The sequence below is a fragment of the Genypterus blacodes genome, unplaced genomic scaffold, assembly GCF_046128005.1.
Source record: "Genypterus blacodes isolate CSIRO-AG114 ecotype Tasmania unplaced genomic scaffold, CSIRO-AGI_Gbla_v1 ptg000627l_1, whole genome shotgun sequence".
Lineage (NCBI taxonomy): Eukaryota > Metazoa > Chordata > Actinopteri > Ophidiiformes > Ophidiidae > Genypterus > Genypterus blacodes.
Genome location: NW_027467343.1, coordinates 5001 through 17500, shown reverse-complemented (window position 1 = coordinate 17500; position 12500 = coordinate 5001). Strand labels below are relative to the sequence as shown.

The window sequence follows — 12500 nt, the reverse complement described above, 5'->3', positions numbered from 1 at the left end:
GACCCTCGTGCTGCCCCAGGTGCCCCCCCGCCTGCCCCCCTGCGTGATGCCCCGCCTCCTCACGCCGGCCGAGCCCTCAGACGGCTCCAGATCAGCAGAGAAGTCAGAGTCCTCCGTCCCGTCAGAGCTGCTGCCTGCGGTGATCTGCAAACACACACACACACACACACACACACACACACACACACACACACACAAGATCCAAGTATCAAGTTTTAATTTGACTGACAGATGATGAACAAAAATGAGGGAGGAGCATCAGTTCCTCCAATCAGGATGCAACTGTCAATCAATACCCAATAATAGTAAAGTAAATAAAAGTCAACCAATAACACACACAATATACATACAATAAGAAATAGCTCTAAGAAAACAGAAATAAAGGAGTAAGTATAAGTAAATAATAGTTTACATTCTCACAGGACTTTATTATCTTTATGGATATAAAAATATAGGATAGAGATATGAGAGATAAAGAAGTCCACAGTTTGAATAAGAGTAAACTCTGTCATTCCAACATGCAGCTGTTTGTTTTACTGAGAATTTGATTTGTGACTTTCTCAGTAAACCTTTCATCTGTTTCCATCATGACTCAGCAGGAGGTTCATATCTCTCTTCTTCTCTGTGTTTGAGGACTTCATGTTTCTTCTGTAGCAGTCACAGCTGCTGTCCTCTCTTCTTCTGTAGTTGCTTCTCTCTTCTCTGTTCACTTGGTGGCGCCGTGTCCTCCTCTGTCTGGTTTGGTCTTTGATTGTCCCAGCTGTTTTTCATCACCTCGTTGTCCCCCTCCCTTTATCTTCTCTCTCTGGTCACTCCTCAGATTGTTGATGGTTTCCTGGCTGCACTGATCCAGTCTGACTCCATGTGTTCCTCCAGCTCTCCACCCTGCTCCAGTCTGACTCCATGTGTTCCTCCAGCTCTCCACCCTGCTTCAGTCTGACTCCATGTGTTCCTCCAGCTCTCCACCCTGCTTCAGTCTGACTCCATGTGTTCCTCCAGCTCTCCACCCTGCTTCAGTCTGACTCCATGTGTTCCTCCAGCTCTCCACCCTGATCCAGTCTGACTCCATGTGTTCCTCCAGCTCTCCACCCTGCTCCAGTCTGACTCCATGTGTTCCTCCAGCTCTCCACCCTGCTCCAGTCTGACTCCATGTGTTCCTCCAGCTCTCCACCCTGCTCCAGTCTGACTCCATGTGTTCCTCCAGCTCTCCACCCTGCTCCAGTCTGACTCCATGTGTTCCTCCCTGTTCTTCTCCTGCAGCAGTTGAGTTGTGGTTTTGGGGTTGATAACTTTCTTTGTGCAGTAGTGTGTTCTCTTCTCTGCGTTCTTCACTCTGGCTGGTTTAATCTGTGCTCTTTGTTACTTTGTCTCAGGTGTCTTTTTATTTGCGTTAGTAACTCCTGTGTGCTTTTATTGTTTTAGTTTCGGGTGTATGCGTCATTCATCTGTAGAACGTCATTAAGTCTTATTAATAAACGATCCACTCACTTTACTCTGCTTGTTTCCTGAAGTGATTTAATTGGTATAAACTTTATACCAATTAAATCATTACAGGAAACATTTCCCGGCCTGAATGAACCGTGTCAAGAATTATCCAGTGAGTCTCTACGAGTTATGAACATGAAATATTTGCACAGTAAAGTCAAACTTTATTCTTTGCTTTTTCTGAATGATTTGTTTATTTCCGCTCCAATCAGCGTGGCCAACTGGATCACAACAAGCGGGAGACGTCACTTCCGTACAGCCAATCATTGACCGAGGGGGCGTGGTCTTATCAGAGTCAAGTCGATGAGAGCGTAGCGTGTTCAGATTCTGGCCAATCACAGCTGTTTTTGGTGCGCTCAGATGTAGCCCCGCCCCCGAGGAACGGGACAGCTTGTCCCATTTTAAACTGTCACCGTTCGTGTAAACGCGATCCGGCTTGAAAATAAACCAAACAAGTTTCGCCATTTTTAACACCCAGAAACCTGAAACGTGCTGCCGCGCGCTCGTTAGCTAGCTAGCTTAGCAGCGCCGCTAAACAGCTGCTCGGTTTGCGCTATACCAGTCACGTGAGCCGCACAGACGCGGCGGTGCTTAGTGGGACCAAACGGGCGCGTTTGTTTGTTGTGCGCGCTGTGACGGTGTGGGAGCGGCGAGCAGCAGTCGTACCTTTCTGCGGGGCATTTAGCTTCTGACGGAGGGAGCGGGGCGCTGTTTCCGGTCCGTTATCCGGGTGTTTCCGCTCACTTTGTCCCACAGCGGCGCTCCAATCACAAACATAAACACATGGGTTTAGACTTCGGGCCAACAAAGATGAAAAGGCTGCGCCATTTCTCCGCACTTCCTGGAGTATGCGGCGCATGCGCATTGTAGTGTACGGTGTGAAAATCTGTCCGTGTGGAAACATTGACGCAAAGTTTATTAAAGATCCAAAACATAAAAACACTGTCTGCTCCATCAAAAAACATGTCTACATTTGCAACAATGTCCTGAATCGTCTGCATTACACATATACTTTTGTGGAATTGTTCTTTTGTTAGGCTCTTAGTTTTTAATGCCCTTTATTTACTTTTTTATAAATGATTATTGTTTTGCACCATCCACTTTGCTGCTGTAACGATATGGATTTCCCCGCCGTGTGACGAATAAAAGATTATTTTACATGAAGGGTTTATTTATTCTCTCTGCAAAGTGATTGCTTCTAGAAAAACATCAGTGACGGGAGAAACATTAGAGCAAATTGATAGACCTTTAATTCCAGAAAGTCGATGTTAAAATGTAGTGAGGCTATTGTACAAGATGTCACCGATTTTAGTCTTCAGAGAATACAATTCTATAAGGTTCTAAAGAACAAAGCAGAAACATGTCTATATAAAGACTCAGTCCGCTGCTGGAGCAATACGATTTAGTCTCGAAATAAAATTTGACGAGAGTATTTTCAGAAATTATCCGACTGTAGCACCGCCCCCCCGAAACGGAAGGCGGCGCTGTTTTACAGCAGAACAAAACCACCGAGGAAGAAGCCGCAGTAGCGCGTTGGTTGCTCCGTGTTAGCTTAGCGGCGCGGTGGCAGCTTCCTGTTGTTAGTGAACTTTCTGTCTCCAGACGGAGGCATTCTTCTGTCAGCTCTGTCTGTCATGGCGGGAAGCGCCGCAAAGACTGTGCACGACATCTTCATCAGCATGGAGTCCGGACCGGCAGCTGCTTCCGGCGCGGACACCGCACAGGTACCACACTTTGATTCACCTTTACGTATTTATATACAGTGTATATATATATTACTATTACTATATACTATAGATATTAATATTTATAGTATATACACATGTAATAATAAAATAAAATAACATACACATCTAACCTTAAAGCACTTTGTTTGTTCCTGCGCAGCTGCTTAAGTGAAACACGTGAACTTGATTTACTGTCACTCACACGGGAGGCACGTGACTCAGTTATCACGTAATAGGCTGCGAACAGTTTGAACTTTGAGTCCTCTTTATTTAACTTTCCACCAGGAAACAGCTTCAACCAGAAATAAGATATGAATATTTATATATAATAAGTGTGAAGAGCTAAATCACAACAATGTTATTATATCAGGAGTTCATCAGTGAATAGTTTAGATGGAGCGTCGTGTTGATCTGTGAACAGTAACATGTGTCACATGTTTATGGAGCAGTCATACATGTTACATGTTTTTGGAGCAGTCATACACGTAACATGTTAATGGAGCAGTCAAACTCATCATGATTGAACTTTGCTCTTCAGTCTGTAAATAGTAAAGCCGGTTTGTTTCACAAACAGGATCGTCCTGTGTCCCTGTGTCTCTGTGTCTCTGTGTCCCTGTGTCCCAGTGTCCCAGTGTCCCTGTGTCTCTGTGTCTCAGTGTCCCAGTGTCCCTGTGTCCCAGTGTCCCTGTGTCTCTGTGTCCCTGTGTCTCTGTGTCCCAGTGTCCCTGTGTCCCTGTGTCCCAGTGTCCCTGTGTCCCAGTGTCCCTGTGTCTGTGTCTCAGTGTCTCTGTACGGCCCAATGGCACCACGTCTCAAGCCCTCTCACAATGCCACCTTAAAGCTCTAGTTGTCTTGCTGTCTGTCCCACAGGCCTGGCTGGACCGTCAGTCTCCTGCTCTGGGCCTGTTTGTGGACGGAGAGTTTGTCCGTCCAGCAGACAGACGGACTCGCTCCCTGACCGACTCTAAAGGTAAAATGTGTGTGTACATCAGTGTGACAGAGCTGTGAGGCTGACAGAGGAGTGCTGCCCCCTGCAGGTGGAGCTGTGTGCTGCACCCTGTGTGCTGAGGACCAGGATGTCTCCGTCTGCGTCTCCTCTGCTGTCAGCGGCTTCAAGCTGTGGAGCCGCCTGAGCTGCTACCAGAGAGCCAACGTGCTGCAGAGGTGTGTGTGTGTGTGTGTGTGTGTGTGTGTGTGTGTGTGTGTGTGTGTGTGTGTGTGTGTGTGTGTGTGTGTGTGTGTGTGTGTGTGTGTGTGTGTGTGTGTGTGTGTGTGTGTGACCCAATCAATGAAAGTCAAACGCCTGTGATAACGATGCACCCGAGCGCTGCCACGTGACAGGTGTGTGTGTGTGTGGTTGTACAGGTTGCTGGGCGTTGTGGGGCAGCACGCTCAGTGTGTGTCGCAGCTGTGTGATGTGTGTGAGGCGTCGTGCTCGTGGTCGACTCTGCTCAGGCTGCTGCAGTACTACAGGAGCTGGGCTCAGCTGAGAGACGCCCACTTTACAGGCTGGAAACCACAAGGTGTGTGTGTGTGTGTGTGTGTGTGTGTGTGTGTGTGTGTGTGTGTGTGTGTGTGTGTGTGTGTGTGTGTGTGTGTGTGTGTGTGTGTGTGTGTGTGTGTGTGTGTGTGTGTGTGTGTGTGTGTGTGTGTGTGTGTGTGTGTGTGTAATGTATGCCTTCTTGTTTGCAGGTGTGGTGACAGTGGTGGCCTCTGATGATTGCTCTCTTTATTCCCTGATGGTTAAAGTTCTGCCAGCACTGGCCATGGGTAACACACACACACACACTCACTCACTCACTCACTCACTCACTCACTCACTCACACAACAAACTCTTCTGTTGCCCAGGTAACGCTGTCATTGTGGTCCCTGGTCTAAGCGCCGCCCCTCCCATGCTCCTATTGGCCCAGCTCTTTGTGGAGGCGGGGCTTCCTGCAGGTGCGCTCAATGTGCTAACAGGAAGTGATGTGTTATTTGGCGCCAAAGTGGTTCAAATGCGCGACATCGACTACACCACCTACATCGGCAACAAGCAGGTGTGTGTGTGTGTGTGTGTGTGTGTGTGTGTGTGTGTGTGTGTGTGTGTGTGTGTGTGTGTGTGTGTGTGTGTGTGTGTGTGTGTGTGTGTGTGTGTGTGTGTGTGTGTGTGTGTGTGTGTGTGTGTGTGTGTGTGTGTGTTCAGTAATCTCTTTCTGTGGCAGGATGGAGTGAAGCTGTGTCAGGCGACAGCAGGGAGCGGCGTTCCTGTCTCTCTCTCTGCCGTCATCGGAGCCACGTGTCCCTTCATCATTTTCGAGTCGGCCGACATCGACAGTGCGGTGGATGGAGTGATAGAGGCGGCCTTCAAGAAGAAGAACCAGGTGAGTGAGAGTGAGCTGGGAGTGAGAGTAATGTCTGTCCAATTTAGCTTTCAGCTGCTTGCACAGTCATCTCATCTCTTGACTTAGCAGAGAGTCCTCCATCATGTCCTCCATCATGTCCTCCATCATGTCCTCCATCACGTCCTCCATTATGTCCTCTATCATGTCCTCCATCATGTCCTCCATCATGTCGCCATCATGTCCTCTATGTCTGTCCTCCATCATGTCCTCCATCATGTCCTCTATGTCTGTCCTCCATCATGTCCTCCATCATGTCCTCCATCATGTCCTCTATGTCTGTCCTCCATCATGTCCTCCATCATGTCCTCCATCATGTCCTCCATCATGTCCTCTATGTCTGTCCTCCATCATGTCCTCCATCATGTCCTCCATCATGTCCTCCATCATGTCCTCCATCATGTCTGTCCTCCATCATGTCCTCCATCATGTCCTCTATGTCTGTCCTCCATCATGTCCTCCATCATGTCCTCCATCAGGTCCACTGGGTGTTGTGCGTCCAGGAGAGCGTGTTGGACGCCGTGGTGTCCCGTCTCCGCCTGCGTGTGTCTGGGATGAAGTGTGTGTCCCTGTCGGCTGAAGGACAGCGGGCCGTGTTGGACGCTGCAGTACAGGAGGCCCAGCAGCAGGGGGCCACGGTGAGCGGTCTGATCTTCTCCTTTGTTGGCTCAGACACGGTGGAGTTTGATCCTTGGTTCCTCTCCTCAGGTGGTCCAGGCCTGCACAGCCCCCCCCTCTGGAGCTCAGTACCCCCCCACAGTCCTCTGTGGGGCGGCGCCCTCCTCTGCCTGTGTGGTGGCGCCCCCTCCTGGACCGCTGCTGCCTCTCATGACCTTCAGGAGTCACACTGAGGCTGTGGCCCTGGGTGAGTCCGGCTCTGCATCACTGTAGATCACACTGAGTCCCACTGGAGAAAGAGACCATCACATGTTACATCTGCACACGTATGTGAGGACGCAGGGGGTGTGAGAGAAATCTGACAGGTGTGTGTGTGTGTCTCCCAGGAAACCACAGCCCTCATGGCCACGCCGCCTCCATCTGGACAGAAGACCTCACACTGGCCCTGGAGACCGCCAAGAGGTCCACCAACCTTATTTATCACCACATCCTCCACTCCATATAGATCCCCCCTTCATTTCTAACGCTCCCCTTCTTTTGTGCTCTCTCTCTCCTCTCTCTCTCTCTCCTCTCCCTCCCCTCTCCCTCTGCTCTTTCTCTCCCCCTCCTCCCCCCCCTGCTCTTCCTCTTCCTCTCTCTCTCCCTGCAGCCTGTGTGTGGGCTCAGTGTGTGTGAACTCTCCCTCTGTGTGTGACCCCTGCCTGCCTGTGTCGGGTCACAAACAGAGCAGCAGCTGTACAGACGGAGGACACCAGGTCAGTTTATGATGAAGATCCTTGGTCATGACCTCTGACCTTGACCACAGACGCTCATCCTGCTGAGTCATCCTGAGTGTTTTGCTGTTTTGATCTGTGATTGGATCAAATCTTGCTTGGTCTCTTTCAGGGTCTGTACCAGTTCCTGCGCCCCTCCTCTTCCTCTCCTCCTCCTCCTCCTCGCTCCTCCTCCTCACCCGTCTCTCTGGACTACAGCAGCTTTGGCTCAGCGGCTCCCACGCTCGTCATTCCCGACGGCGCAGACCCTGCCAGGTGTGTTTGTCTTGATTGATTGATAAGTAGTTAGCTTGAGTGCTAAAAGTGTGTGTGTGTGTGTGTGTGTGTGTGTGTGTGTGTGTGTGTGTGTGTGTGTGTGTGTGTGTGTGTGTGTGTGTGTGTGTGTGTGTGTGTGTGTGTGTGTGTGTGTGTGTGTGTGTGTGTGTGTGTGTGTGTGTGTGTGTGTGTGTGTGTGTGTGTGTGAGAGTGAACAGACCTCTCAAGGCTCATAACAGCTGGGTTCATTACTTATCAATCAAGCTGACTGAGTAATGCTCATGGACCCCTGTGGTGTTCGTGTGTGTGTGTGTGTGTGTGTGTGTGTGTGTGTGTGGGTGTGGGTCCCCCAGCTCGCCAAAGTTCTACCTGCAGTTTGTCGGCGGGAAAACCTGCAAGTCAGAGTCTGGCTGCAGTGTTCCAGTTCGGCCACCAGGGGGCGAAGGCGTCCTGGCTTACTGCCCTGATGGAGGACGGAAAGATGTTCGCAACGCAGTGGAGGCTGCGATCAAAGTCCAGCCTGGGTGAGACACACACACACACACATACATGAGTGGATCAGGCTGAATGAACTCTTAAAGTAAAGATCATGGATCAGCACCACAGTGAACAGAATGTGTGATGTCATCCTTGTTCATCTCTGTGTAGTGTAGATCATGAACTCTGGACCGGATCATTTAAGGTCACCATGAGATAAACCTGTGTAACTGCACACACACACACTGAGCTCTTTCACAACACACTGTTAATCAGTACGCAAAGTTCAACCACACACACACACACACACACAGACAGGGTCATTAGTGGAATAAGTCATCAGGTTGTGTGTGTGTGTGTGTGTGTGTGTGTGTGTGTGTGTGTGTGTGTGTGTGTGTGTGTGTGTGTGTGTGTGTGTGTGTGTGTGTGTGTGTGTGTGTGTGTGTGTGTGTGTGTGTGTGTGTGTTCTCTCTCCAGCTGGGTGAAGAGGAGTCCGTCTGCCCGTGCTCAGTCGCTCTACTCTCTGTCCAAGGCCCTGGAGGCCAGGAGGCGGGACCTGGCTGTGTCAATCAATGCTCAGACTGGACTCTCATTGGAGGAGGCTGACGAGGAGGTGGAGCTTAGCATAGCCAGGCTCAGTGATTGGGCGGCTCGCTGTGACAAAGTGCAGGGAGGAAGTCCGGTAAGGATGTGATACTTTATGAACAGTGTGACATCATAAATATTGCTTCTGCCTCTCTGACTCTCTCTCACTCACTCTCTCACTCTCCCACCCTCTCACTCTCTCACTCTCTCTCACTCTCTCACTCTATCTCACTCTCTCACTCTCTCACTCTCTCACTCTCTCACTCTCTCACTCTCTCAATCTCTCACTCTCCCACTCTCTCTCTCACTCTCCCACTCTCTCTCTCACTCTCTCTCTCTCCCTCTCTCACTCCCTCTCACTCTCTCTCACTTTCTCTCACTCACTCAAACAGGCCGTCCCACAGTCTGGCTCCGCCTTCTCCCTCCCTGAGGCTCTGGGAGTCGTGGGATTGGTCCTCCCTGATAGAAGGCCCCTCCTCTCGATGGTTACGCTGCTCGGGGCAGCCATCGCCATGGGCAACGCTGTGGTCATGGTGCCCAGTCAGAAGCACCCACTGCCAGCTCTGGTGTTCATCCATGTGAGGAACCTGCTGTCACACACACAGCTGACTGAAGCTGCACACCTTCATGCTTTGCTTTCGTTTGTTGTGTTCCTCAAGGTTTCCTCTTCTTCCTCCTCCTCCTCCTCAGGTGCTGCAGGCTGCAGACCTGCCTGCTGGTTTGGTCAACGTTATCACAGGAAATAGAGATCAGCTGACGACGGCCCTGGCCAATCACAGTGTCATCAAGGCCATCTGGTACTGGGGCAGCGCTGAGGTACGACTGCTTCCTGTTTCCCTCTGATCCTCTTCAGCTTTACCCCACATTGATCATCTTGTGTGTGTGTGTGTGTGTGTGTGTGTGCGTGTGTCTCCTCGTTCAGGGACGTCAGTACCTCCACTTCACCTGCTCCAGTCCTCTGAAGACCCTCTGGCTGCACTGCCAGGAGGAAGACGACTGGACTCATCCTCATCCCTCCATCCTGGAGGAGGTGTGGGCGAACGCTGTGCAGTGGAAGAGTGTGTGGATCCCCACTGCTTAGGGGGGGGGGTCTAATAAACTCTGTATATCAATCATGTGTGTAAGAGCTCAGTCTGTTGGTGGGTCCACATGTCCAGAGACAACAACGTGCCGTCAGTCATGAATCACCAGCAGCACCAATCACAGCTGGGGACAGAAACCAAAACGGTCCAAACCGTCTCTGTGCGTCGCTGTGCGTCTCTGTGCGTCGCTGTGCGTCTCTGTGCGTCTCTGTGCGTCTCTGTGCGTCTCTGTGCGTCGCTGTGCTTTTCACAGCTTTCACTCTGTTCAGCCCCTCAAGAATCAACCTCAGTTTAACATTTGTACCAACATAAACAATGTAAACTTTCTGTACGTTAATGTGACGCCTGTGTTCTGTAACAGCAGAGAGACTGAGCGCTCATTAAAGATGATCACTGTGTGTGTTTGTGTGTGTGTGTGTGTGTGAGAGATTTTAGATAAACAAATGCAGGAAGTGAAGTTTTACACCCAAACTGTTGCTGTAGAGATAATAGTGAGATCAGAGGAGAAGGCACTCTGAAGCTTAAAAGTCAGAATAAAAATGTGAACATAGTCTGATAAACTGGATAAATCAACTTCCTGTCTGCTGATCCATGGTCACATGACTCCTCCCCATCAGAACAAACAGGAAGTGCAGAGTCACATGACGGCGGCCAAGCCCGTGATCGCTGTACAGGAGTGACTCGGCACTTTGACACCAAACTGCTGAGTCACTGTGTGTGTGTGTGACACAGCATTATGGGAATCTGACCCACTTATGTAAACTTTCTAAATAAGTGAAAATAGCTCAAGTTTCGTAGCTCTTTAACCTGTGATTCCAAACTTTGACTTTTCATTCACTTTGTTTCTTATTTGTCACATAAAGCTGTCAAATGGCCTCAAACCCAGAACAGTTTGATCAATAATCAATCTGTCTGATGACCTTACGTGAACCTTAGATTCGGCCTTGGTGGAGGTAAAGGTTGATGTTAACATGTACTTTTATGAGTTATGTAATTCTGCTTTATCATCTTAACTTCGTGCTGATGCGTTAAATTGACCAAATCTAAAGTTCACGCAGCAGCATTTAATCAGGTTTATGACGTCACGGTCACGTGCTGTCTGAGTTCGCCGATTGGCTCTAATTCCCTACAGCCTGCCTTCGTTACCACAGCTCGCGTTCTGATTGGTTAGCTCCCCGCGGGTCACGTGTCTGTCACAGGGCGCGCGCAGGCCTATAAATACGGGGCGCCGCGCGGGGTCCATTTCACGCCACAGGGAAGAATCGTGAGTTCTTGCTTCAACAGTGTTTGAACGGAACTTCTGACTTCGTCCCGCAGACTTTCGTCTCTGTGTCCCGAACTCAACCGAAGAACATTTTTTACTGAACGCTGCTGAGCGCCGAACCGTGAGCTTTATTTTTCTATCGTTTTGTTAAGAAAAGCCGAAGAAACGCCAGCTAAGATGGATTCTCAAGTGCGCCAGAACTTCCACCGCGACTGCGAGGCCGCCATCAACAGGATGGTGAACATGGAGCTGTTCGCCTCCTACACCTACACGTCCATGGTGAGGCTCTGTGTGTGTGTGTGTGTGTGTGTGACCCACCATGGCACCCGCCGGAAGTGTGTTTGACAAACAGATGTTGTGTTGATGTTGACGTCTGGGGCGAACTACAGCCGGAATGAGGTGAAAGGTGAAGTGTCATTTCTGTTCACTACAACATAAAAGTATCACGTGATGAAGAGCAGCTGACAGCAGCGTCTTCCCTGTGATTGTAGGGTTGAGTAAGTATGGAGTGCAGCAGAGTGACTCATGGTCCTAAGTGCTGTTTGTCGTGAGTAATGGAGGGTGCTGCTGTCTAACCACATCTCTGTCCTCTTCTTCCTCCTTCTCCTCTTCCTCAGGGCTTCTACTTCTCCCGTGATGACTTGGCTCTTCCTGGCTTTGCCCGTTTCTTCAAGGAGAACAGCCACGAGGAGCGGGAGCACGCTGAGAAGCTGCTGTCCTTCCAGAACAACAGAGGAGGACGCATCTTCCTCCAGGAGCTCAAGGTGAGCAGACTCATGAGGCAATGTCACCAAAGTGTACTGAGGTTGGATCATGGTGGATCTGTTACAAAATAGGTCTTTCCTGCCGTGTCACTCTGCCTCACGCTTCCCTTTCTGCCGCCTCATCAGAAGCCTGAACGAGACGAGTGGGGCAGCGGGCTGGAGGCCATGCAGTGCGCCCTGCAGCTGGAGAAGAACGTCAACCAGGCCCTCCTGGACCTGCACAAGCTGGCCTCAGAGCACGCAGACCCTCATGTGAGTACAGCAGCCTGAGCTCAGCAGCTGGGGAGGGAACCCCCAACCTTCTGACACTCTGCTACCTTCTCCTTTCAGCTGTGCGACTTCCTGGAGACTCACTACCTGAACGAGCAGGTGGAGGCCATCAAGAAACTGGGCGACTTCATCACCAACCTCACCCGCATGGACGCCCAGAAGAACAAGATGGCAGAGTACCTGTTTGACAAGCACACCCTGGGAGGAAGCAGCTAGAGGCGCCGACACGCAGCTTCAGTCATGTTGGAACACAGATGTTAGATTCCCATTATCCTGCTGTGTATCAAACAAAGGTTGTGACTAAATGTTTCTGAATAAACATTTTGAGCTGGAAAATTGTGTTTCTGATTCTTGAGCTTCTGTGTGGAGTGAAGCACCGCCCTCTAGTGGCAGAGTGAGTCTGCAGCCTGAGTCAGTGAGCAACACTTAGAGACAGGACTCTCTCTCTCACACACACACACACACACACACACACACACACACACACACACACACACACACACACACACACACACACACACACACACACACACACACACACACACACACACACACACACACACACACACACACACACACACACACACACCCCGTGTCGGTGTCCGGCTCTGAGGTGGCGTCTGGTTCTGATTGAAATGAGTCAAGCTCCACCGAGTCGCTCACGGTTCCATCAGGACCGGATTTAGAGGCTCAGAGGTGAGACGGCGTTAAGCTGGGAGGGACATATGGAGCTTAACAGAGAGAGAGACAGGCAGACGGGCAGAGACGGGAGTTTGGGACGACGTCTTCAGGAGCTGCAAACGTTTGGACACAAAGGTGAG

General features: G+C 50.3%; 4 protein-coding genes across 7 annotated transcripts in view; 3 read left to right on the top strand and 1 right to left on the bottom strand.

The window, feature by feature from the left end:
- LOC142990621 (histone acetyltransferase KAT7-like) overlaps positions 1-2366 on the bottom strand; it is a 12665-nt gene extending 10299 nt beyond the window's left edge. For all 4 annotated transcript variants that reach the window (XR_012960814.1, XM_076140457.1, XM_076140459.1 and 1 more), the window contains exons 1-2: positions 2152-2366; positions 1-144 (exon numbers count right to left, since the gene is read on the bottom strand). The exon at positions 1-144 is cut by the window's left edge and continues 37 nt beyond it. Coding sequence is in view for 3 of the 4 variants with exons in the window: in XM_076140457.1 (XP_075996572.1) it covers positions 1-144; positions 2152-2166 (159 nt within the window). In the remaining variant the exon portion in view is untranslated. The remainder of the gene's footprint in view (positions 145-2151) is intronic.
- Positions 2367-2981: 615 nt separating this feature from the next.
- Positions 2982-9779, top strand: aldh16a1 (aldehyde dehydrogenase 16 family, member A1). Its single transcript, XM_076140456.1, has 17 exons — positions 2982-3209; positions 4083-4182; positions 4250-4376; positions 4578-4735; positions 4905-4982; positions 5062-5249; positions 5415-5573; positions 6071-6229; positions 6300-6456; positions 6596-6671; positions 6859-6964; positions 7095-7237; positions 7591-7761; positions 8192-8396; positions 8692-8877; positions 8990-9115; positions 9222-9779. Exons 1-17 carry the CDS (start codon positions 3120-3122, stop codon positions 9378-9380), a joined length of 2388 nt encoding a protein of 795 aa, XP_075996571.1. The 5' UTR covers positions 2982-3119; the 3' UTR covers positions 9381-9779.
- An 826-nt stretch (positions 9780-10605) lies between these two features.
- Positions 10606-12015, top strand: fthl27 (ferritin, heavy polypeptide-like 27). The gene is made up of 4 exons (XM_076140453.1): positions 10606-10924; positions 11263-11409; positions 11536-11661; positions 11740-12015. The coding sequence occupies exons 1-4, from the start codon at positions 10823-10825 to the stop codon at positions 11893-11895; spliced, it is 531 nt and encodes a 176-aa protein (XP_075996568.1). The 5' UTR covers positions 10606-10822; the 3' UTR covers positions 11896-12015.
- A 264-nt stretch (positions 12016-12279) lies between these two features.
- The window catches only part of syt5a (synaptotagmin Va), a 4249-nt gene continuing 4028 nt past the window's right edge, over positions 12280-12500 (top strand). The window contains exon 1 of the mRNA XM_076140454.1: positions 12280-12495. The gene's annotated coding sequence lies outside the window, so the exon portion shown is untranslated. The remainder of the gene's footprint in view (positions 12496-12500) is intronic.